General features: G+C 47.4%; 1 protein-coding gene across 1 annotated transcript in view; it reads left to right on the forward strand.

Moving 5' to 3' along the window:
• The window catches only part of PDZD7 (PDZ domain containing 7), a 27,791-nt gene continuing 2,035 nt past the window's right edge, over window positions 1-25,756 (forward strand). The window contains exons 1-14 of the mRNA XM_083615305.1: window positions 1-488; window positions 2,331-2,471; window positions 3,697-3,871; window positions 7,303-7,479; window positions 9,554-9,701; window positions 10,726-10,786; window positions 12,019-12,489; window positions 13,359-13,544; window positions 15,666-15,823; window positions 18,284-18,375; window positions 18,618-18,709; window positions 19,814-19,885; window positions 20,834-21,427; window positions 22,340-22,440. Of these exons, the coding sequence (XP_083471431.1) occupies window positions 296-488; window positions 2,331-2,471; window positions 3,697-3,871; window positions 7,303-7,479; window positions 9,554-9,701; window positions 10,726-10,786; window positions 12,019-12,489; window positions 13,359-13,544; window positions 15,666-15,823; window positions 18,284-18,375; window positions 18,618-18,709; window positions 19,814-19,885; window positions 20,834-21,427; window positions 22,340-22,440 (2,661 nt within the window). The 5' untranslated portion in view covers window positions 1-295. The remainder of the gene's footprint in view (window positions 489-2,330; window positions 2,472-3,696; window positions 3,872-7,302; window positions 7,480-9,553; window positions 9,702-10,725; window positions 10,787-12,018; window positions 12,490-13,358; window positions 13,545-15,665; window positions 15,824-18,283; window positions 18,376-18,617; window positions 18,710-19,813; window positions 19,886-20,833; window positions 21,428-22,339; window positions 22,441-25,756) is intronic.

The following is a 25,756-nucleotide window of genomic DNA, read 5'->3' on the forward strand; positions in this document are numbered from 1 at the left end:
ATGTTTTCACTGGATCCTGCATTTTAAAAATAGGTGAATTTTCCTAAGGACAATCCTCAGTGGTAACATCACCATCGACAACAACAAAATGAGTCTACGAGAGGTAATACTATGATTGATGGAAACATGTCCAGCAACGGTTTCCGCTGGTGGGAAGCAACCTAAGGGGCCAAAATGTAACAAACTCGCCCAACTTTCCTGAAGGAATCAGGCCCAAGCGCAGTGTGCTTCTCCAACCCATCAAGAGACCCAACAGTGAGAGTCCTTCTGTGCATAACCAGCACCCTGTCCTGCCATGGCATACACTCCTGATTCATTCCAGAGCGAAATCATTTACCCGACTCACTCCCGGGGCTCCAGCAGTGACATCAGCACTGCCAATCGCCTCCTGCTGAGCAGGCAGAACCGGCTCCTGAATGGGAACCTTCGGGACTACCGCACCTCGTCCCCCATGGGAAGAGTTATCCTCATCAATACACCCCTTGAAGGTACCGCTGGGGATGAAGGTGGGAGGTGGTAGTGTGCAAAGGACGTCATTTCTACCTACATAGCCAAGCCAGATCCTGGCTGGATGGAGAGAGTTGGTGTCATCCTTTTGCAAAGGAGTAGAGCCATAGCCAAATGGTGCTGTTTGTTCCTTTCCTTGCAAGATCAGTTGCAGATTTATGAGGAAGTTGCTGTGACCCAAGAGAGCCAATTAGCACGCACACCTCATTGCCCTGCAATTTTATATACATTCCAGTATTAGTAAACAAACCAATTATGTGATTAGGAAGTATCACAGTAATTAGAAACGTGCATTTGTAATATGCATAATTCCAGGAAGTAAATGTTACCTCATGTTATATAGGATGGGTTGTTTTCGGCAATTATTTGGTGCAAAGAAATGAGGTGTTAGGGGCAGAGATAAGAGGACATAGAGCAGTGGCAGACCTTGGGGTCTCAAAATTCAGCACCCCATACCTCTTGCCTTCCATACTACATTATAGTTGCAGTGGCCCCTATGGCACACCAAGGCTCCGCACCCAGTGCAACTGAACCAGCCGTGCTCCCCTAAATTAGCCTCTACATTGAGGGAGAGAGATAAAATTGATTCAGGCAGCTTCCCATAATGCTGAGCCTCAGCAAAACGGGACTTTCTACTATGCTGCCACTTTCTGATTGAGGACCAAAGAAGACACGGTATGAGAAGTCGATGAGCAGAACTGTGGATCCTTTTTAAACAGGGTGCATTTTAAACAGGCTCGAGCAGAGAGGGTGAGATACAGCTGGGTATACCTGTTCCAGGCCTCAGAGGGCTAGGCCAGCCAAACGGGGAGTGCCACCAGGCCTGCCAGACTTACACTGTTCAGGATCTATAACTTCATTCTAACAAGACTCCTCCATCAGGCCTCAGACAAGCTCTGCATGCGCCTGATTTTAGTTGTGAATTGCAACCATAGGGATCATAGGGTGAGGAAGAGCTAATTTGGATCAGGGCCATGATGGAGATAGAGCTTAACACTTTCTCTGGGGCTGCCCTCCCCCATTCTTCTATTTGCCCCAGGTAGCAAAACATATAGGTGTCATATAGAACATTTTACAGGCTCCTTGATATATAGAGGTCAAAATCTAGAGATTTAGAGGAGAAAAGGCTCTTGCCACCCCAACCCCAACCCCCTCCAATAGACTGATCTGTCTCCTCATTTGACCTTGCCCTGAACAAAGCCACTCCCACAGCTCCTATTAACATGTTGCAGTCATTTTATTACGGTCAATAGCCAGTGTCAAGATAAAAACACCAATTACAAAATTGAAAAGCTGAGAGCAAAATAAAATAGTATAAAATCACATCCGCATAAAAAAGCAGTTCTAGTTGGGACTCTTCTGGAGATGGCCATGTTCCCAGGGTGTGAAGGCATTTACAATATTGCTGCCAGATAGGAGAAGAGGAGGGGGAGATGCTTGTTGCAGTTCTAGGTTTGTGTTGTGTGTATTGTAATCATTTATATTAGACAGGACATCCATGTGTGCATTGACAGAGGAGATACACTTTGACAAACGCTCCCATGTCTCCCTAGGAAGTAAACTGTCAGGGATTTCATGGCATGCCCTCCAGCCTGCCCAGATGTCATTTCTGGGTCTGGTGGACCCACAATGATGGGGAAGAGAGGCTAAAATGCAGAGCGTAGGGAGGTGTGGCATATTTCTCTTGCAATTCTTTCTACTATCACTTTCCCAGTGTTTAGGGTAGAGGATCATGGGTAGCTCCTTTTGCTGGTCATTCGAGCGCAGTGAGTGTCCTTAGTGGTGCCATTTCATAATTATATCATGCTGTATCCCCATGACAGCTAACAGTGATGAGAGTGATGCCATCAATGCCATTACGGTGGAAAAAAGCACAGATGGGAAGCTGGGCTTCAGTGTGCGCGGAGGCTCGGAGCATGGCCTGGGTATCTTCGTCAGCAAGGTGGAGGAGGGCAGCAGTGCAGGTAAGCAAAATCTCTCCAACCCTCCCAGCCTTAAAAACAGACAACAAGCTGCTTGGATGTTCTGTCCATAAAATCAGGACTTCATTCTAGTCCCTGCAACACTGGCAGAATCACCTAGACTTAAATCTTTGCCAACAAGTGGTCTTCCAGTGCTGACCAGTTCTTCTTCAGGACCTAACCCATGTCTGGAGGTTGTAGCAAAACCCAAGCAAAGTAATTTATTTGAGACAATGTTTATGTGTCATGTTGCTAAGTAGTTCTGGAAGCATATCAGTATAGAATTCCATGACATCGCAAAATGTCAGATTCTCTAAGAGCCATGCATACAGGTCTTTAGAGCTCCAGTGAAGAATAAGTATTTTAAACAGAGAGAGAAAATATGCTATCAAGGCTATTATTATTTTTATTTATTACATTTTTAGCCCACCTTTCCCCCAAGGAACTCAATGCGGTGTACATGGTCCTCTCCCTCCTCTGAGGGGAAAGGGCCAAAGAAGGAAATTATAAAGTAAAAAGCTGCTGTTGTTATATAAATAAACTGGGAATATAAAGGAAGGGGATAAGAGAGAAAAGCTTTTACAGGAGGAAGAAGCAAATGTCTGACAAAGGAGGAGAGATGAAAGAAACTTGTAGTTGTGGGAGAGGGGCAGAAATTAGGTAGAAGTTGAGTGTGAAAGGAGAGTGGGAGAAGAAATTACAGAAGATGGGTAAAAATACTTTTAGGGTCATGTGGGAATGCGGAGGGGGAAATATTTTTTAAAGTTTTTTCCCACTTGGAGCCCCTGAATCAACAAATCCTGCCTGAAATGAGGAGGCCCTCACAATATCTCCATAGCAAATTATGTACTTAGCCTGAGGAAAACTGACCCATGGAACTCCTTGCCACAAGAACAATGCTGTGGCAGAGTTTAACCATTTCCAAAGATGGATTAGATATCAGTGGGAAACGATGTCAGTAAATGCCAGCTGTTTGTTCCAAACTCTGCTTCCTGAACCACCGTTTTGTGACTGAGGTAGGCCTCAGTAGTTTTCAGCTGTTTCAACTGGGAGTAGAAAGTTTGAAAAACCCTGCCTTACTCTAAAATGTGCGTGCTACATACTTTTATATTTTGTCATTTTAGTAATACTGTAAAAAAAAATATATTTTTAAAAAAAGAAAACCAGGAAAGAGAAACCCTCTCTAATCCTTAGCCCAAGTTGAGTTACCTGTATTTAATACCAACAGAACAGGCTGGGCTGTGTGTTGGAGATAAAATCACAGAGGTGAATAGTGTGAGCTTGGAGAACATTACAATGGGAAGCGCAGTCAAAGTCCTGACGGGGAACAACCGGCTGCGGATGGTCGTGAGACGCATGGGCAAAGTGCCAGGGATAAAGTTCTCCAAAGAAAAGACCACATGGTAAGCGGAACTGCCTGCTATGGTGACACCCTATTGTCAGCAGGCCCTTGGGTAACCAAAAATCACAATGTGTTGTTTGTAAGGGCCGAGGCAAGTGTGCTGGGCTCAGTGGAGCAGAGAAGGTGCGATCGGGTTTCGTGAGAAGCAAGGAGATGCTATTGGGATGAACTCTGACCAGGGCGCAGGAGAGGGACGGGTCAAGGTGACCTGGGGTTACTGGGCTAAATGCTCCCCTCTGACTTAGGGCACTTCCAGACTACTGCTGTTTCCAGGTGGGGTTCAATCACATACAGTTGCACTGCTTGGGTTGTGTTTACACCATACCCTTTAAAGCACGTTCAAAGCACGCCACCACCTTCACCAAAGAATCCTCACAGAGCTAGCATTCCCAGCACCCTTAGCAAATTACAGCTCTCAGAATTCTTGCAGGGAAGGCAAGCTGCTCTCAATGCATTTTAAAGGTGTGTTGTGTACCCAGCTGTAATTGTCTAGGATGTCATGCAACAATCCCTCAAAACAAGGTTGCCATATTTCAAAAAGTATAATTCATGACACCTGCAAACTTTTTTTTAGGAAGACCCCAAAATTGTAGAGCTTTTTTAGGAAACCACCAAACTACTTTTGGGGGGAAACCTACCCCCCAAAATACTGATTTTAAGCTTTTGGAGCTGTTTCCGCTGCTCTTTCCATCGCATTGTCATACATCTGGGTTTTGTCTGACATTTTGCCGATTTGGCAAAGTCCCCCCCCCCCCCGAACGCCATTTTTACACCTGAAAACCAGGACGTGTCAGGAATTATTCTGATGTATGGCAAGCCTACCTCAAAAGATCCGAGTTTTTGTATTAAGGAAAGTAACAAGGAAATGCACTGGAAAATGTGGGGTAACTCCTGCTTTTAGGTAACATCGCCAAAGCTCCCTGCAGAGAAATTGGGATGAATAAACAGGCCATTAAAACACATGGGGAAATGAGGCTGGACACGGGCTTTGTGCATAATATGTAGATAGGAAATGAATAGTGATGAGCAGAGGGCTGGGAAATCTTCTGCTAATGTGAAAGAGGGAGACAGAAGAGGATCAAGGGGGCATGCATGGGACTCTGTAAGCAGCAGGGCTGGATTAAAGCCTTTAGAGCCCCTAAGCACTGAAAATATTTTGGTGCCCCTTATGCAATTCAAAATCAAACAATGTTAAACTGTAAAACGGCATGTTATTTCTGGAAATGACACAATACATGTTGAAATTAAAATAGCTTCTTTCTAAGTTTTCTGATTGCAAAACTGGATAAATTCATCAAAACTGACTTGATGAAGCACATTCGCTTCCATAAGCAGTAGGGAAAGGGAATCAATACCTACCGTATTTTTCTCTCTCTTTTTTATTCATTTCAGATGAGGAAAAAGCATTTTTCACAGCATTCATAACCCGATCTCTACAGTTGGAAGTACATATTGTATTCAGTCTTTCATTACTATGAAAGATCCACGACTGAATTTCATGTTTTCTGTTTCATTAAACTTCGTGACATATAACAGTAGAACTGCTGTAGTTGCCCACAAAAGATTCACATTTCAGTCCTGAGGGTATGAGTCAACTAGTTTTTGGGAATCTTGTAAATATAGTACATCAGATAAGTCTGTATTATTTAGAAAATTAAATCCACTTGATACTTCTTCACATACATTTCACTTCTCTTCATATTAGCTTCAGGTGTATCAGTTATATCACAGTAAGTAGATACGTGAAATTTGTCTCTAAGATTCAGATGCTGTTTCTGATGCGCTGGTGCATTTGCTTGTTTTTTCCTGATTTGCTTGCAGGACTGGGCTACTTTGTAGTTAATGTCAGGCAAGGGATGCCCTCAGATCTTTTGAAATCATTCCTCAAAGTGTGCAACTGGTCTGCTAATGATTGACAGGTCTGCACAGGTTTTCAAATCCTTCTTAGTGGTAGCCCCTGTGATTTTGGAAATGTTTTCCCAGGGAGGTTTGGCTGGTGCCAAGCTTATGTGCAAGCTTTGGCACACTCTTCTAATCTAGTTTATAGTGGGGGGGGGGGGCTTTCTGACTGCTTTTGTTTTAGGTTATACTTGTTGGTGATTATCATATTATTGCACCACAAACTAGGCCCAAAATAGAAGACCTGTGCTCCTTCACACTCCCTCCTTTATAGTCGCTTTTAACCATTTGTCCTTGTTTCTATCTTTTTAAGTTATGTATGATATACCTTTTAACTACTAGCTTTTATTCCTTACCTGTTTTAAGTCTTATGTATTCAGTTTATCCATATGTTTTATCTTATGCTGGTCTGTGACCGAAATAAAGTTTGATACTGATACTTGCTCTATTACGTCAGCTGCTCTGAAGGGTGGGAGATAAGCAGGGCTTTTTCTTACACGAACTCAGTTCCGACACCTCTCAGGTGGGTCCCATTGCAATTCTAAGAGAACGAGGGAGGTGTTCGTGTTGAGTTCTGGCACCTATTTTTCTAGGAAAATAGCACTGGATATAAGTTTCCTAAAATACAATACATCATCCCCAGATCCAGCATGGAGAGGTTCTCTTCTGAAACCAGAAATGCCCAGGCTCAAGCCTGCTTGTTAGTCAGACACACACACTTATGGAAAATATATGGGTGGGACGTAGTTGCGTAAAGCAGAGGAGGGGAGTGGACATGCTCAAAGCCTCTGTTAAAAGCATGTTCTGGAGACATGTTTTGGTGTGTTGGGTGCAGTGGCGTAGCGTGGGGGGTGCAGGGGGGCGGCCGCACCGGGCGCAACATCTGGGGGGGGCGCTCACACTCGTAGCTCTCTGCCCCTTCTAAAATCCACAGGTTAGGGGGCACAAATTACTTGCCTTGCCCCGGGTGCTGACAACCCACGCTACGCCACTGGTTGGGTGTCAGCCCTAATAAGCCCTGATTCAAATAAAGCTTTGTTCCAGAGGTGGCCATATGTTAGTGTGGCTGGAGCCACCCCACATTGCTTTCATTCTCTTTCTGTCTCACACATGGACACATAAATTCTCTTCTCTCTCTCTCTCTCTCCCCTTACTCAGCCCCACTCCCCCCACATGGCACTTACCCCTAAGAGGAAAAAGCTCCCATCTGCATCCATGGAAGCTTTCCTCTAAGCCTAATTGCCAAATAGGGAGAGCCATTTTTCTCAGGGTGGTAGCTGGGGTAGTGGAAGACGAGCGAACCCTCCCTGTGTACAATAAATTAATAAATCATCCTGTTCCTTGGGTCTATTCCTAAGTCTCAGTTACGGTTGTTCAGCTTCCAGATTGCAATTCTGGTTACATTCTGACCGCCACCTATGGGCTTATTGATTTTCCAAGTTCCATTCAAAATATTTCAGCTGTTCATGGGGAAAGGTCTGTGTAGAACTCCCAGAGTCCAGAATCCTGAGTGAATTCTTTATCTCGCCACAGGGTTGATGTGGTGAACAAGCGCCTGATTGTGGAGAGGAGTGGCTCAACTCCATCAGACACGAGCTCTGAGATTGGGAGGCGGCGGATTATTCACCTGTATACCACCTCTGATGACTACTGCTTGGGTTTCAACATCCGTGGGGGGAAAGAGTATGGCCTTGGTATCTACGTCTCCAAGTAAGTCTTGAGGCTTGTCCACACTTCCGCTTGAAAGCATGAGTCTGAGTGGTTTTCTGCTCACCCCACTCAGTTCTCAGGGAAAACCCACTCTTTAGTGCTCAGTCGGAGCTAACATCAACCCAGAGAAAAATCCTGAATTGCCTTTGTTCTGATTGAGCACTAAAGAGCTGTTTCACACTGGAGCTTGCCACTTTTAACTGTTTTGGAATCTTGATAGCACCTTGGCTGAGTACACACCATACATTTAAAGCACATTGCTTCCCCCAAAGAATCCTGAGAACTGTAATTTATTCCTAACTGAGCTACAACTCCCAGAACCCTGAACAATCTACAATGTCCAGGATTCTTTGGAAGAAGACATGTGCTTTAAATGGATGGTTTGTATGCAGCCTAAGATTAGGTTTACTATCCCTGCATAATACTTAGGAACCATTTCTATTAAGCAGCTCCAGCCATAATGATACGATACGATTCTTTGTAGAAATACAGTGGTGCATTGTAGAACTTGTTTTGCTTGCTATCCTTGCTCACTCTGCAAGCCACAGAATAAACTACCAGAGCTAGCTTAAACCTCAATTATGGACGTTTACTTGGGTGTAAATCTTATTGAACTTAATGGATCTGTTTAATAGGTGCTCTTTAACACCCTTGATCCACCTTTTAAATGTAAAATTGGGTTAGTTATATCATGAGAAAAAGGTAGATTCCCCCCCCCCACTCTTTTGGTACAGGGCTGTGACTGTAATGGTTATTCAATCTTATTTGAATTTGATACCAAATATAGATCCTTCTTTCAGGTTAATTAATCTAGAGTAAAATGGCCATATCTTATGTCTGTAGTATTATCTTGTGTCTGTGTAGCATTTGTATGCGACTGTAGCAGCCCTCTAGCCTCTTGTATTTAGACTTTTTCAATCAAGTTTGTTCAGTCCCAAATGCATGCAGCCTCAGAGAAGCCACAGCTGATGTCACCTTCTGTAGCATGACCACATCATTAGATTTGATCCATGGCTTTCTATGATCTGGGGACAAATAATCTTCAGCTCTGAATACATTTACGGGGCCTATGCCAATCTTCCACAATTAGTTTAAAAGCTGGGTCATTTCAATAATTTACTGAGCCATTGGTGAATTTATTAGAAGGAGTCGCTCACATCCTGGCTGTTACCTCCAATCTAATCCCCAGATTTGCAAATCTTTCCCCGGACAAATTCCATCCCCAGAATGTCCCCAGATTTGCAAATTTGTCCCCAGGAAACGTGGCAGCCTCAGCAGCCCAGAGCCAGCCTGTTAGCAGGCAGGTGGCCGTTGCACAGGAGCGGCGCAAGGCGCATGGTTTCTCTGCCGGGCAAGGTGCAAAGCCCTTCTTTCGCACCCTGTGAAGCCTAAATGTGCAGACTTTAAAAAAAAACTGGGCAATGGTGCATCGCACACCCATGACTCCCCCGATCTCCCGCCCCCTTCCCCTTTTGTTTTGACAGATCGGGGGAGGCTGGGGGACCACGGGTGGGCAGCCATTGCCCAGTTTTATAAAAACTCTGCGCATTTATGTTTCTCAGGGTGAGAAAGAAGGGCTTTGCACCTTTATACAATATGCATGTGTGCTTGGGTCCAGGGTCTTTTGCCTCACCATCCCCACTACTGACTCCCTGTTGCTACTCAGCTTCCAAAAAAAAAAAATGTGTCCCCAGATTCATTGAAAAAAATCTGGTAACCATAATCTAAAAAGAAGGTAAAAAAGGCTCTTCTGTTTTCAGAATCCATTCTTAACACCTCATTCTCCTTTGAGAGCCATGAGGGAAAGTGCCTTAGAGGGACATGCCTTCCAGTTGTGCTAGGAGGAACCAGAGTTGTTACCACCCTTATTGTCATAGAATCCTGGGACTGGAGAGCTGGAAAGACCCAAAGGGTCAATAGGCCCAACCCTCTGACAGCTTCCCCTCTCTGTTGGCCAAGAACACGTTCTAGTTCCCCTTGTCCTGTTCACTTGACTTGGAATGCCTTGTATACCTGCCCCAAGCCTCACTGTTCCCATTCAAGAATAATCATCCTAATGTCGTATCGTTCCCAGAGTGGATCCTGGCGGGCTTGCTGAGCTTCATGGGGTCAAGGTCGGCAACCAAGTCCTTGCAGCCAACGGAGTCAAGTTTGACGACATCAGCCATAGCAAGGCAGTGGAAGTGCTAAAGGGGCAGACCCACATCATGCTGACCATCAAGGTGAGGCCTGTGCCTTGCCAAGTGCTGGGCCAAGATTGGGATAGGAAGGAGTGTTACTCTATGGGAGGATGACCCAGTGGTCCCATTACTATGGGAGGTTAGGGCCATGAGACGAGGCATCAATATCCTGATTGCTGGGTGTTGTCAGAGTTCTCACCAGCTCCCATAGTCAGCTTCCTACAGGTATAATCTCTTTCTCTACCTAGCCAGACATAGGATACATCCTTTCTATGGCTTAGCAGAGAGCATGGCACCCTGGCCTAGGAAAATGGCACTTTATAAATAAGTAGGCTACAAAGGGCCAGGGAGCAAAGACTACTATTTTGATAAAGGGCTGATCCACACTTTTGCTTGACCCTTATTTTTGATCATATAGTGTACCAATTAATTCCCCAGGGTTTGAGAGCTTTTCTCGTTGTTCCTAGCAAAAATCTGATCTTACTCACTGAACTGAAGCTCAGTTAAGCAAAATCTCTCTTCAGATTTTCCGCACATCTAATGAGATCTGATTCAGTGGGTGAGATTCTTACAAGACACGGCTACAAAACAAAGAGGAAAGCTCTTGAATCAGGGCGAATTAACTGGTATAAAACACAATCAAAATACCGGTCAAGTGGAAAGAAAGTAAAAAATACGGGTCAAGCGAAAGTGTTGATGAGCCCTTAGGAAGTGATAGCTGCTAGAGGTGGAAAGCAGAAGCCCTCCATTTCTGCTAAAAGTGTCCCGAAAAAGAGACCATACCCTCTAAGAAGTTGCTTGCCAAAGCAGCAGCACTGAATTCTCTTTCTTGCTGCCTTCTGTGACGCCCAGCAACTCCCTCCCCAAGACGCTGTGGGACCCAGACTCTTGAGACTTAGCAGATTCAGTTTCAGCTGGGAAGGGACCTGGCAGTGGGGGATGCATTATTTATCAAAGTGTCTCTCCGCCTGGGATCGGGTTAGCCTCTGAAGACACCGCTCAGTGCTGGGCAGGCAGCAAATGATCCCATGACGTGTTGTGTCTCTCTTCTGTGCTTTCCATCTAGGAGACGGGGAGGTTCCCTGCATACAAGGAAATGGTGGCTGAGTATTGCTGGCTCAACAGATGTAAGACACAAATGCACATTTTCTGTCTACATTAATATGCTGGATGTTGCTTTGCTAAGGATGAGTAAGGAGTGCCAGGGCATCCTGCAAGCAAATTGCTTTCCCTCCTTGCATTTCAGAAAACAACCCTCCTTCCTCCCTCACCCTTGTGTTTGGGATGTTTGCAAAGAATGCAGTGTCATCAAAAGACAAAACATGCAGAAAGAATAGCCCAGGAGTGGGTGCTGTGTTGCACAGACCATTGTTGATGGAGCTCAAATTCTCTCCTCCCAGTTGGCATTTTCACCCTTAAGGACATGCTTGTAAAAGCATAGATCTATGAGTCTGTTGCACGAAGAAAGAAAACAGCAGTTCAGAGGAGCATAGGAAGCTGCCTAATAGTGAGTCAGGACATTGGTACAGTGGTACCTTGGTTCTCAAACTTGAACCATTCCAGAAGTCCGTTCCAAAACTAAAGCGTTCCAAAACCAAGGTGTGCTTTCCCATAAAGTAATGCAAAATGGATTAATCCATTCCAGACTTTTAAAAACAGCTCCTAAAACAGCAGTTTAACATGAATTTTACTGTCTAATGAGACCACTGATCCATAAAATGAAAGCAATAAACAATGTACTGCAGTCACACAATCGATCAATCAGTAGCTGAACTGGGTTCCACACAGTCACAAAAACAAAAAAGAGCCACAAAAACAAAAACGCAAAATAAATAGCAAAAATAGACAGACCTCAGCGTAACACTCAAAACGGAAATGTGGCACTCCAAACGGAAGCGTAACGCTCAAAACGGAGCATGTTTGGCTTCCAAAAACAGTTCACAAACCAGAACACTTACTCCCGGGTTTGCACTGTTTGGGCTCCAAGTTGTTTGAGTACCAAGGCATTTGAGAACCAAGGTACCACTGTACATCTAACTCAGTATCAGGTGGGTATCCATGGCACACTCATAATCTCATTCCACACAGCAATAATAATAGCAGTGCTTGAACTATCTGGCACAACAATTGGGGTTGTTGTTTTTCCCCAGATACAAAGTTGTAGCACATTCCTTGCTGTGGAAATGCAATATTCCCACAACAAAAGCAATGTAAGTCATTTGGCCTGTGTGCAATAATGGGTAGCTTCTGTGCATTTATTGTACTAACATGGATTGTCAAAACAGGAAAGACTCCTATAATGCTCATTTCTCTCTCTCTCTCTCTCTCTCTCTCTCTCTCTCTCTCTCTCTCCACACAGTGACCAATGGCCAGTTGCAGGAGCTGTCCCAGACCTCGGAATCCAGCTCCTCTGCATCATCCTACTCCTCAGGGACCCCCTTCAGCTCCATGAATGGCCTGTTCATGGCCCCGATCCCCAGCTCAGCAGCACAAAGTGGCATGGTGGATGTTGGCATCTCTGCTGAACTGCCAGTCCAGAGACACACCTTGGAGAGAGCAGAGACCGCCATGCAGACTGATCCGCTCTCGGACGGTGCCTCCTATTCAGGGAGTCTGGTGATGGAGACCCGACGGGTTGTGGAGCCCTTAAAGATCCTGAAAGACACCGCCATCCGCACCGAGAGCCTCAAAGAGTCCTTCCGCTTGAAGAAGCACCGGCCCTTTGCCAGCAGAGAGACAACAGACCCCTCCCCTAAAACTGCCCTCCTTCTGGCACTCAGCCATCCACGACAGCCCATCAAGAGATCGCAGAGCTATCTGACCATTTATGGTAGGTGCCATGGGATCGTTATTCTTACCATGGTTCATGGAAACTGCAACATTCCAGTCACCCTCCCCATGTCCCATTTCCCCCCAGGGAGCATTCCACGCACACTGAGCATGCTCAGTCCTTATTGGGCTGCTGGGGTGATGGGGGTACCTTTCTGTTTTGACTACATAAATACTGAGAGAATTGAGATTGCTGCTGCTGTTATCATCATAGCAATAATGGCAATAATGTAGTTTAAATCAGGAGGGTTTACATTTCCCTCCCCCCCTTTCATTCTACATTAATGCAACATTATTTTGATGTCAAATATTAAACGTGGACCCAGAAAATAATTTTATGGAGGAAAAAGGAGAGAGGGATAAGGCAAAGAGAAGAGGATCAGACAAATTCATGGAAGATAAGTCTATCAATGGCTACTAGCCATGGTTGTGTTCTACCTCCACTGTCAGAGACATTACACCTCTGAATATCAGCTGCTGGAAATCGCAGGTGAGCAGAGTGCTATTGCACTCATGTCCAGCTTGCAGCCTATCCACAGTTATCTGATTGACCTCTTCTCTACCAGGGAGTTCTGAAAATGTACCTTATTGCTAAACAGTCCTGGTCCTTAATATGTAGGCAGAGGGGAGAAAATCCCATGGCACATCTGAAAGACACTGGTCTGTGCATTTTGTTTCATCATGCAGAAGGTTTCTGGCCCCCATTTAACAGGCAGAGTCGGAAAGTTACATAATCAGATACCTTTTCTTCTCCTTCTTAAAATGGTACCCACAATACACTGTCAATGGAGCTGGAGTGGGGAAGGATCATATTTTGGGTTATCCCACGCCTATGATCTTCAGGTATGACTTTTTGGATTCTTGCCCCAGAGGAGAAACGCCAGAGGAAGAAAGAGAAGCCGGTCTCCTCAGAGAAGAAGCCCACGCTCCAGCGCTCCAAAACCCTCGTGAACCTGTTCTTTAAAAGCACCCAGACAGGGAAGCCAAGCTCGGCAGCTGGGTCACCACAGACACAGAGGCGGTCCAAATCCCCAGCGCGGTCTGATGGCGAGAAAGGTAACAAAAAGATGTCCTGTTTCTAGCATCCTCCAGAGAACACAGTACTCTGGTCCTGCTTGATTGTAAACTTGCGCATGGCAGCAAGGTCCACTGAGATTTTTGGTGGGGAGAAACAAACCTTTCACTACAAGGCTTTCCCCCTTTATTGGGCAGGGACAGAAGCAGGGAGAATAAGTGTGTGAGCATTTCCCCTCACAGAGTTAAAATTCCCAATGACCCTTAACAAACTACAATGCTCAGAAAGGGCAAGAGTGTGTTTTGAATGTGCTTTAAAGCTTATAGTGCGTACACAGCCTGAATGTGATTGCCAGCCAGCAGGCAGCGGAACCAATCACCATTCCTATTTATATCAACAGCTGAGCTGGAGAATTTCTGTTCCTTTCTTGGCTGTCCATTTCTCTCCGCAAACCATGACCAAAAGAGAAGGCCCCGGAATCTGGCCTAGCCAAGATTAGGGGCCCATTTTACCAGGTGGATGTAGACTGGGCTGTTGGTTCATTTAGTAGAGCACTGAGAAACAGCATCTTCCATTCTGTGCTAAGGGCTTTTCCATTTGGCCTTTCATCCTTTCTACTGGTTGGGAGGTTCTTGCCCCGAGCAACAAGGGAGCACAACGGAAGTGCATTTGCCAAATGCTGATGCTTTGATGTGAAGCAGCTAGAGCAAGAATCTGTCTACAGACAGGAAGGTGGCCAGAGTCTGTCTGTGAGGCACATTAATCCTCTGGAGGTCACATTTGGCAGAACAAGTTGTCATAACCCTTGCTTCAGCATTTCATCACTAAACTGGAAGTGTCAGGAAAAGTCTCTGGGAAACATGGGGAAATGTGGCACAGAGAATTGTACTGTATACTGGCCTGCCTCCCTATGTCAGGGGGGAGGAGCCTCAGGGCCAGGAGCCAAATGTGGCCCCTTCTCCAGATCTTGCTCTCTCTGGGCCTCAGAAACTCTGCTCAGGCCCTGCTCCGTGCTCTTGTCTAGTTATTTTACCTGGCTGGGCTGGGTCCTTTGAAGTGCAGTAATACATTTTGGCCACACCCACCACTGGTATGTGGGCCCTGGAAGGTTTGACCATGAGGGAATATGGTCTTCTTCAGGCATCTTTTCTGTGATTATTTGTGCTCGTGATGCTATTGGGGCAGTCATACACCCTTCTGCTTTTGCTGCTGTTTGCACTTGCAAAGGTCCAAGGCGTGCATACTGCTTTGTGCAGTCAGTGCACATTCTGTAACTCGCTGCTGAAATCCTGTAACTTTTCACACCACAAATGTTTGGAGCGGGGGGGGGCATCATTTCACTTGTGTTGCACTAGACGCAGACGTGCCCCTCTATATGGTAAGAATGCACTAACATTGGGGAAACATCGCGGGACAACTAAGAAAGCAGAAAGATGTGTGGATGGCCCGGTATAAACCCATCACTAATGCACAATTATTCCACCGTGACTGGTTGAAGAACACACACATAAAACAATCTGTAGGAGCCAGTAGGTGGTAGAGACAGCATTGTCTGTCAGACTTGCACAAATTGTGAAAAAAAACACTTCTCCAAAAGGCAGAATGGCAGTAGTTTTCCTTTTCTCCCTTTTCATCAGACAGAGCAGAGACCAGTCCAAAATGGCCCCCGCTTCCCTCCAATTTGCCCTTCTCCACTACAGATTCCAAACTATTTGTCTTTGCTCTTTCTTCCCATCTCACCCTCTTGCCTGCAGTTAGCGTCGTACAGAAGATTGTCACCCGCACTCTGAGACGGGGTAACTGAGCAGGAAGGCATGCTGTGCCTTGGCCAACAAGCATGTAGCTTCGCGTGAGCATGCCTTTGGAAACCCGTGTGTATGTGTGTTTTTGTGTTGATATCAATTGCCACTTCTTCACGCCTTTCCTTTCTCAGCTGTGAATGTACAACACCTGAACATCCCATATCCAAATCCAGCACCCTGGCCATCTTCATCTACACTGGGGTGCTTGTGAGTACAGAATAACTTGCATGTGCAATGCCAGTAGTTACTCACAGACATAAGATTTCAAGTGCATGCGTACATTTCAGGCTTGTGGTTCCAGGTGGCTAATGGCCTCATGCTTTATGTTTTTGCACTGACTTTCTGTGGTGCCCCTCCCAGAAAAAGGCCGCTTTTTCCCCTCCTTGGGCTCCTCTCCCCAGTACAATGGCACGGAGCGCAGCAAAGTCACCGAGAGCCACCTGCTGCTTATTGAAGACATGGCCAGGAAGCTGCTGATGGAGGATGAAGTGGCAGCTGTGCTGAGACACTGCACCCGGGTAAGGATGGAGGACAGCTGCCATGTGTGCCATGGTGCCTGAATGGGCCGATCTCTCCCTTGATTGTGAAATGTCTTGCAACAAGATCTATAGTTGCCTCACTCTGCCTTCAGTTACGTTTGTACCTCTCTTCCGTAAGGCTGTGCTTTAAGGCATCCCATTTGTCCTGTTGCTGACAGGCTTCCCAGAAGCACCAGGCTGGTGACTACTGTGCCAAACAGGACGATTAACAGGATGGTCCAACATGAGGCTCTTGCATTTTGTCTCACTCTGGCACATGGTTTGGCAGTCTTTGCATTCATTTAACTAAGAGCCTCTCATTTTGCTTTAAGCGTCATGGCTTCCCCACCAAAGAATCCTGAGATTTGTGATGTGTTGAAAATCTTCAAACAGTTCTTAGCTCCCTTGACAAACTACAGTTCCCAGGACTCTTGGGGTGGGGGGAGACACAGATGACTCTTAAAGTGGAGTAAGAGTGTTTGTGGCCACAGTTGGTTTGCTTGTTTTTATTTGGAGCCTATTCTGTGCAGTAGTGATGTATGGAAGTGAGAGCTGGACCATAAAGAAGGCTGATGGCCAAAGAATTGATGCTTTTGAATTATGGTGCTGGAGGAGACTCTTGAGAGTCCCATGGACTGCAAGAAGATCAAATCTATCCATTCTGAAGGAAATCAGCCCTGAGTGCTCACTGGAAGGACAGATCCTGAAGCTGAGGCTCCAATACTTTGGCCACCTCATGAGAAGAGAAGACTCCCTGGAAAAGACCCTGATGTTGGGGAAATGGAGGGCACAAGGAGAAGGGGACAACAGAGGATGAGATGGTTGGACAGTGTTCTCGAAGCTAGCAGCATAAGTTTGACCAAACTGCCGGAGGCAGTGGAAGACAGGAGTGCCTGGCGTGCTCTGGTCCATGTGGTCACGAAGAGTCGGACACAACTAAACGACTAAACAACAACAACAAATTATGTACAGGCTTAGGGTGAAAATCTGGTAGGGCAAAGCAGGCATTGGCATGTCTGGCAATCCAACCTTCACTGCAGCTTTGAAGGTCTTACATACCCTCCAATGCATCAAAGGCAAAAACCGGGATGCCATCTTCCCATTTTTTCCCACGAGAGGACAGTGGCCATTTTTGGTGCTTTGATCTTGCACCATTTTGCACTGCAATCCCCCCCCCCAAAAAAAACCACCCAGTGCTTTTTGGGCATGGGTGCCATGCAAGATGAGGGAGGTCGCTGTGCGCAATTGCGTGAGGTCACAGCACCCAAAAAGGCCAGTGTCCTCTTGTGAGAAAAAATGTGATGTCCTGGTTTTTCTGGGACACTTGCAGGATATGGAATGTTTGCCCTCACCAGTTTGGTCCCTCCCACTTCTCACCATTCCTGTTGACCTTTGATGTGCCACTAGAGGGAGCTCTGAGCTAGCACATTTTTGAAACTCATTCCCAAGATTGCTTCTGGGAAGCCCAAGGAAGAGAGGGGGGCACTAATCTTCGTGCAGAGAGGGACAAATGAAACTAGGGCAGGGAGAGGATTGCTTGATAGCCTGATGCAGCAGCCACCCTGAAACGGGTTTCTTTTTGCTAAGACCGCTAAGGGCAGGATTACTTATCGCTTATCAGGAATCCTATAAACTAATAAAGACTTCCACCTACAAGCATGCAATTCAGCCCTATGCATATTGAATTGTGTTCATGGTGCGCGTGTGTGTTACATTCTTGTGTGTCTAGGACTGCGACCTTAAAATGCTTTATTAAAATGTTTAAGGATAGCATTCTGATTAAAATGGCTCAGTCTGCAGATAGGTCCACTGTCTGTATTCTCTTAGATTTTCCTGTCAAGGATCACACTCCCTTGGGAGTAATCTGTTGAGGGCCACTTACAAACAGTGGGCAGCGCTGAAACCAGCAATGGGCAGAAGCAGAGCCCAATGTGGGGTGGCTACCTATTTTCTTGCGCTCTTTCTGTAACACCAGCACCACACTGTATCTCTGACATGCCTTGTTCTCTGCCCCCCTCCCAGCCTGACTCTTGAAATCTGAAGTGATTGCTGCTGGGGCCACACATTGCCCACCTGAAGCCAGGACCAAACAATTGATGAGGGATAGGAGTCCAACTTTGGGTCAGGGAGGGGGAACCACCTTGGGTCTGAGGCCCAGTTTTGGCCTGCCAGGCCTCCCCATTTTCCCCAAATGAACACCTGCTTCACATCTGGTACAGCTGAAGATCCCAACAGAAAGCCAGATTGAACCCCCCAGCCATCCATTGATGCCCAGGCAGTTCAATTCTGCTTATTCTGGGAAAGAGTTCCTTACAGAAAGCAGGATTAAACTCCCCACCCATCCTAGAGCAACAAAGAGTAGTAACGGGGATCAGGGGATCTGTTGCTGCTTCAAACTGAATAGCAAGATGGGGCTCCCATTTGATCTCTGCTGATGGTTACTTTCCCCCCAACACACAGTACATCCAAGAAAGTGGGGTGGAAGATCTGGTGAGGCCACTCCTGGCGATTCTCGACCGGCCCGAAAAGTTGCTTCTCCTCAGAGATATCAGGTAGGAACAGGAAGCAATAAACTGTGGGAGGGTGAACTGCACCACTAAACTCAGAGGGTGGGGAGAGGGAGCGCAGGAGGGAAGCGCGCATCATCCCAGACATGCCCAGGGTGACCATTGCTTCCTTCCGGTACTCTTTGGTTATTTGCCATGTTCTTCCCCCAAAACAGCTGCATTGCATGAGCAGAGAGTTGAGCCACCAGACACCCATGAGTCTTCTCTCCCACTTTTTATTTTTACAGGAATGTGATCACCCCCACGGATCTGGGCCGTTTTGACAGTATGGTTGTGCCAGTGGAGCTCGAAGCCTATGATGCCCTGAAGAGCAGAACAGGTGGGGAAGGAACCAGCAAGGATCACAGGTGGAAGAAGGAGGGGGGACACTTTCCCTCCCCCACCTACTTTTATATTGGGGGAGGGTGATGGATTTTTTTTGGGGGGGGGCTTCTCAAAGCTCTCTTTAATTTTATGGATGCTAGAAGCAGTTGGTGGAAAACATTCCTATTTAAAAGGGTTGCCACGAGGAAAGGATTATTTCAGTCTATTTATTTGTCCTGAAAAGAAAGCAAATGGGGTGATTTGGGGAGAGCTCAGCTGAATCAACATTTCTTGCAAACCATCTGAATATTTATTCCAAATGACTGTTGATTTTTCTGCTCAGTTCTTCTTGGCACCAAGAGACAAAATCATGGTTGAAGCCAGGATTTATGTTGGGGGGAGGGGCAGGCTTCATGTTAGGGGGCAGAAGCTTAGTTAAGTATTTTTATTGATCTACTTGATTTAGGGGGGCAGCTGCCCCCCTGCCCTCCTTGGCTACACCCATGGGCAAAATGAATGTAGTGCCATTCATGCAACTAGCAATTGCCCCGTGCAATGTGAGAAAAGTGGCAGTGGACCCGTTGACTATCTAGGGGCCCCAGCCAGTCCCTTGGCTTGCCAGTCTCCACTGCCAGTTGTGCCTTCAACCTATCCTGAGTGCCAGCAACTGAGCCTGGAGTTGTGTAAAGCAGGGAAGGGAGACATGTGGTCCTCCAAGATGGGGCTGGGCTCCAACTCCCAAGATCCCAGATCCTTGGCCATGGTGGCTGAGGCTGATGGAACGTGGAGTCCAGCAATATCTGGAAGGCCTCATCCTTAATGCAAAGTACGAGGGAGTTTCTGAACATGTACATAGCACATCCTCCTTCATCACAGAGTGTGAGCTTAGCTTGTGTATGTATATATACATACATAATACTCTCCTGGGAGTAGGGCGAATAAGCCTTCTATAGAAGAAGAAGGCCTGACTTCCGAAGCCCCGGAAGCTCCTTTTTCTCTAGAAATTACCGGTAACCTTTGAGGGGAAAGTAGCCAGGAAGAAGGGCTGGCCATGATGCCAAACAAGATCACTGTGCAAAAGAAAATGAAGCTCAATTTGTCCACCTTTCCCTCTTCACAGTGAGGTCACCTGCTCTCCGCCCAGCACAGCAAGAAACACCTCCCAAGAGACATCTCATCACCCCAGTGCCTGGTGAGTCCCCAGCCTTCATCCTTGGGGTCACACACACACCGTGCGTGGGGGGAAAGACTTTGAGTTTGAGTTTGGGAGTGAGTTATAATACAGATGGCATGAATGTGTGCATTTCATTTCATTTGCAAGAGATGTTCCAGTTGCAGCGTTGGGGTTTCTGCAAAATCTGGGGTGTGTTTGGCAAAGGAGGGTGTCGGGCCCAAATATCTGGCACCTCTGGTTCAGTTAACTCAGAGAGCAGGGCTGGTGAAAATCTTCTGTGAGCCTCTGCTCATAGGGAGAGATGGTGCTCTGAAAAGAGGGGGACCATTGGACTGACGTGCTTTAAGCCAGCTCCTTACCTAGGAACCGAGAATGGCACATAGGTATTGTGGTAACTATTGGGAAGGGCCATATTTGTGATTCCTCCTAACACACACACACACACACACACACACACACACACCTCCAAAAAATCTCAGCCGAGGAAGCGCAGTCGAGACAATTAGCCATTTCTTTTGTATTCAGTATGGCGACATTAACTCAAAATGTTATGTTTTGAACAAGGTTGAAGTTGGTTGCTATTTCAAAAATCCTTATCTGCATGGAAGTACCAGTGCAACCAAGGAACTGGGAAGTATTAGCCAACTTCAACCACACATTTCCAGTCCTTTCCACAAGTTACAGACAGAGGAAACTGCCTAAAACCCAGACCATAAGTGTAGAAACAGCTTGTTATTGACTGGAAGCAGTTCTCAAGGGTGTCAGGCAGGGAACATTCCTAGCCAGGGACTGAACCTGAGACCTGCATGCAGCGCAGATGCTCTCCCACGGAGCTACAGTTCCTTCCAAGTTCACTTCAGGCATTCAGATACTAGACCCATCTCACCCAGTTGCTTTCCCTTTTTCTGAGGATTGCTAGGACAGGGCTGCTCGGGTGATGGTCACATCCTGTAACTCTGGTTTCAGATTTCCGGGGCAGCTTCCTCCTGAAGCCAGTGACCAGCGAGGAGAAAGGAGGGAAGGCGGAGGAAGCAGCAGCAGCAGCGCTGAAGGATAGGATGAAAGGCCTGCAGCTCTCATCCAGCCCTAGACGGACTCACCCCCGAGGCTATACCCCTCTTCCCGACGTGCCAGTGGATGCCTACGCCTCCCACAGCATCTCCGCCTCAACTGCTGGGGGCGGTGGGCAGCCCCACTGGTTCCTAAGCAAGCCAGCAAAAATGTCAGCGAGCCCCACGCGAGCACCACCCCCTCGGGAAGAGGCGGGGCAACCCCAAAAGCAAGGGGACGAGCGGCCTGGCCGAGGGAGGCCTCGCACGCCCAAGTCAAGCCATGGCAAAGCCACAGTGTGGGGGCCACATGGGGAAGTCCAGCCTGCCAAGGACACCCTGTACTCTGCTGTCAACAGGCCCCGAAGAGGTAGGCCCCAGCTGAAGCAGCTCTTCAAGGACGCCCCGGCCGCTGACCAAGAGGGCCTGCACCAAAATGGCCCCAGTGATGTCCTGGAGGAAGAATATGAGCTGCTGACGGTCAACCTGTCCAAGAGCAAACAGTCTCTGGGTAAGTTAAAGGCACCGCTGACAGCCCTGGAAATGGAAGCAAAGGTCCCAGCCCTTCCTCCTAGGTGATTTGCGTACAGCTAAGGAAACAGCTCTCAACTCTGACTATTATGAGGTGAGGAATCTCAGGCTACCGAAAGGAATAGATCTGAGATTTCAGGCTTCAATTCATTGGAAGGTATCAAAGGGAGGGGGGTCACATATGGATAGCCCTTCCTGTCACCTCCAGCAAAGTGGATAGCAGCTACAGACTCCCTTCAGTCTGGGAGGAGCATTGCAATGATTTGCTACCCAGGTTGCTTGTGTTCCCCTGTGGTGGCCTGGACTGTACTTCCCATTTCCCTAGAACAGGAGAAGGGAGATTGGACTCAACTCCCATCGGCCCCAGCCAGTGTGGCCAATGGTGAAGGAGGACAGGAGCTGTAGTTCAGTAACATCTGGAAGGCTGAAGGACCTCTCCTTCTCCTGACAAGGGAAAGTTCAGAAACCTCTCTGATTTTTCAGCAGGACTACCCTGCTTTGGAGGACTGATAAACAAGGTGGTGAACACCCGTTTAGAATTAGGTCTCATCCACACCATACATTTAAAGCAGTATTATGCCACTTTTAACAGTCATGGAGAAGTCTTTTGCTTCCAGCCGCAAAACCTTTTGACTTGGTCCTGCTACCTCACAAGGTCAGGACACCAAATTGGAAGACCATGTGCTTAAGGAGTTTGCAGGCCTATTGTTTGCCGAATTGCAAGTGAAGCATGTGTGCAACTCTCTGGCACCACCTGCTGTTCCCGGCTGTTGGCACACCTAGTGCTCCTGTTCTCCAGGGAGGGAGGATGGTATTGGCAGTGGATTGTATTGGCTCAGCCACTTTTCCAACTTACTACCAAGTGCTCACAGAGAACTACTTTGTTTTCCAGGGATCAGTATTTCCGGTGGCATAGAGTCCAAATTGCAGCCAATGGTGAAGATTGAAAAGATTTTTCCGGGAGGAGCAGCATCCCTGAGTGGAGAACTGGAGGTAAGCAGAGCAGCAAAGCAAGGCTGGCTTTCAGCGGCACCAGCGCCATACAGAGGCCAGGTACCCCCCACCCACAAACCTTCCTTGTTTCTCTACTTAGCAGCTGAGTATTACAATCAGCCCACTCATACACCCAGAGCAAAGCACTACTCAGTTATTGATGGTCTGGGCCAGCCTATCTCAATCTTGTGTCCCCAGCTGTTATTGGACTGCTATTCCCACCATCCCTAGCTAGCAGGGACAGTGGCCAGGGATGGTGGAAGTTGTAGTCCAACATCTGGGGGCCCAAGGTTGAGAAAGCCTGGTCTAGGAAGCCAATGTAGTGTGTGCTCTCCATGTTACAGGACTATAACTCCCATCAGCCCAAGTCACCATGGCTCAATGGTTAGGGATGGTGTGAGGTCAACAGGATCTGGAGTGCAGCACATGGGCTGTCCCTAGGGTAGCTGATCTTTGCATAGCCATTATATATTTCTTCTCAGCTTGCCCACAGCAACATACACAGCTTCTGCAGGATGCAGCAAACAACACTTACTCTGTGCACTTTCAATAGGATTTGTGCAGCTTGCACATCCAGCTCCTCCCCCCCCCCAAAATAAACCACCAGCAGAGCAGGACAGCACCCTCCCTCCTATCCCCCATACTAACAGGGAAACAATTTGGCCAAGGTCACCCAGGGGAGTCTGTAATAGAGCAGGCAGCAATCTCTCTCCTTCCCTAATCCCTGTACTCTCGCTTTGCTGTCTCTACAGTCTGTTCTTCCCCTCTCCTCCTCCCATCAAAGCAGCCTGTCCCTCTGCACCACTGTTCATGCAGCCTTAATCCTATGCAAGCTTACTCAAAAGTAACTCCTCCCGAGTGCAAGGGAGCTTAATCCCCAAAGATGAACAGGACTGCAGCTTCTGTGTGGAACTGGGACACATAGAACCTACTAAATTTACTCCTCTGTTCCTATTGCTATGAATTAATAAATTGCTTTCAAAGCAAGCACACTTTTACTGTACAACTGAAAAAGACTGCATGGATGAATCTATTGCAGCTTGTAGGATCTTGATGAAACCATTGTAATCTAAAAAGATCGGTGCATAAGTGGGACTAATGTGGAAAGAGTAAAAAAAAGAGACAGAGAGATTTCAGCCAGTCAAATCCATATACAGGAAGGTAATATAACAATCCTACAAGTGTGCCATATCATATCCCTTTGCCAGGGAGGGAGACCTTCATCGGCAAAGCCTGGATCTATTTATTCATTAATCAATGACATCTTTATCCCACTTTTTTGTCCCAGTATGAGGACACACTGGGTTATGCTAGCAACACAGGATTTTCCCGTAATCCACAACTAGGGTTCAAGGCATCTCTACAAAACAGACCCACCTTATTCCAGAGTATTTACCGTATGTCTCAGAGTCCATCACCACAGGACTGGGATGGGATCACTAGATCACAAGCAGGGGAATCCCAAGTGAGCCACACTGATCCCTGTGTTTGCGAAAGAGTGATCAAAGCTTTCTAAGGAGCCACCAACCCACATTGAGCAAGCCAGTCTCCTGGCTCCCAAACAGAAGAGTGTGCCGTGGTGGCCATACCAGGAATCTGACCCCCACCCCACCCACTTACATTGCCCCTTCCATGGCAAAGGGGTTGCGCCTCCCATCTGACATCCCCACAGCCCTACCTCCCTGCGCGGTTTCACCCTTTTAAGACATCCGCCCCCTCCCCACCAAGTAAACGCTCATTGTGCTTTGTCCTATAATGAGGCCGAGGGCCCCAGCGGCAGGCATACACACCCCATTGTGCCATTCAGGGTTCCCCACGGTTCAGGGCGCTGTGCGGCATTTCACAAGGCCTGCGTAATGAGGCCGGGCGCTGACAAAGAACCATTGTGGGCCTTGGCCCGCCCACCAGGCAACTTTTCATCTGTCCCCGGGAGCAGCTGTAATTAGATTTCCCCCTCGGTGGCCTCTTCGCTGAGGGGACGGCAGGCCCAGATTGCCAGGTGGCTCTGGAGGGGGGGAAGCCTAATGGTCCCCCAGGTTGCTGTGGCGGGGAGAAACGGTCAATGGCTGGCTAGAGGCACAGGTGACACTCCTCTGCGATATTTATGGAGGGCTGCTGGTGGAGGAGGGTGTTGACCTAAGGCTTGCCAGTTTCTTCAAAGCTCCCTTCTCTGTGGCCAGACCACCTCCCTGCCAAGCCCAGAGACAGGAGTCTCTCTCTCTCTCTCTCTCTCTCTCTCTCTCTCTCTCTCTCTCTCTCTCTGCAGCTTAGCTTTTGCGTTACTGCTATTCACAGGGATCCAGCTATTCTGCTAACTCAGGATGCAATATCCAGCTCGGCATTGTCGCTTGACACGTAACTGAACTATGGGACTCTCTCCAACAGGAGGCTGTGATGGCCACCAGTTGGAATGGCTTTTAAAGACAAGTCAACAAAACTGATGGCTACTAACCACAGTCAGAGGCAGTTGTGGTTCTCAACGCAAGTTGCTGGAAATTGCAGAAGGGGCGTGCTCTTGCCCTTGGGTCCTCCTTGCCACTTTGCTACAGGCATCTGCCTGGCTATTGTGAGAACAGGGTGATGGGCTAGATGGGCCTGATCCAGCAGACTGTTCTTATGTTCTTGTGGCATTGCTGGGCATCTGCTAAGGTCCACATCTGAACAGGGGACCCGCTGCCAATCTCTGGAGGCTCCTGGACATACTGTTCCTCCTCCCTGTTGTTACTTCCTGTTTTGCTCCTCTCTTCAACCTCCTGAGCAGTGCAAAGATCAAGAGCAGTCACTTCTGCACACCTTGCAATGGGCAAGCTGTGGTGCCCACTGAAGGCAACGGGAGAGGCAAGTTGTTGGGCAGCAACAATTGCAGTGAGAAAGAGGTCTCGTTCAGGGGAGGGAGCTTACCGAGGGCATCATATCCAAGGAACCAGCACTGAAGAATATGTGCAGTGTTCCCCAGCCTGGTGCTCACTAGATGTTTGGGCTTACAATCCCCATCCACCAAGATGGCCAAAGGTCAGGGATGATGGAAGTTGTATTCCACAACATCTGGAGGACACCATGTTGGCTGCTCCTGTTTTAGACTGTAATATCCATCAGCCTCAGTCAGCATGCTAGCTGGGGCTGAAGGGTGTAGCGCAAAACATCTGGATGGTTAAGGAAGGCAGATACAGAGTACCAAGGGGCATAGCAAAGATGGAGCTGCTTACACAAGTGAGACACAAGAAAGGTAGGTCAGCTGAGGGGCTTGTTCCGTGCAGCATCACCATAGCTAAGACAACTTGGTTCCCGTGTATATTTGGTGACTCTAGCTCTGAAG

The sequence above is a fragment of the Podarcis filfolensis genome (assembly GCF_964270895.1).
Source record: "Podarcis filfolensis genome assembly, chromosome: 5".
In the NCBI taxonomy this organism is placed as follows: Eukaryota; Metazoa; Chordata; class Lepidosauria; order Squamata; family Lacertidae; genus Podarcis; species Podarcis filfolensis.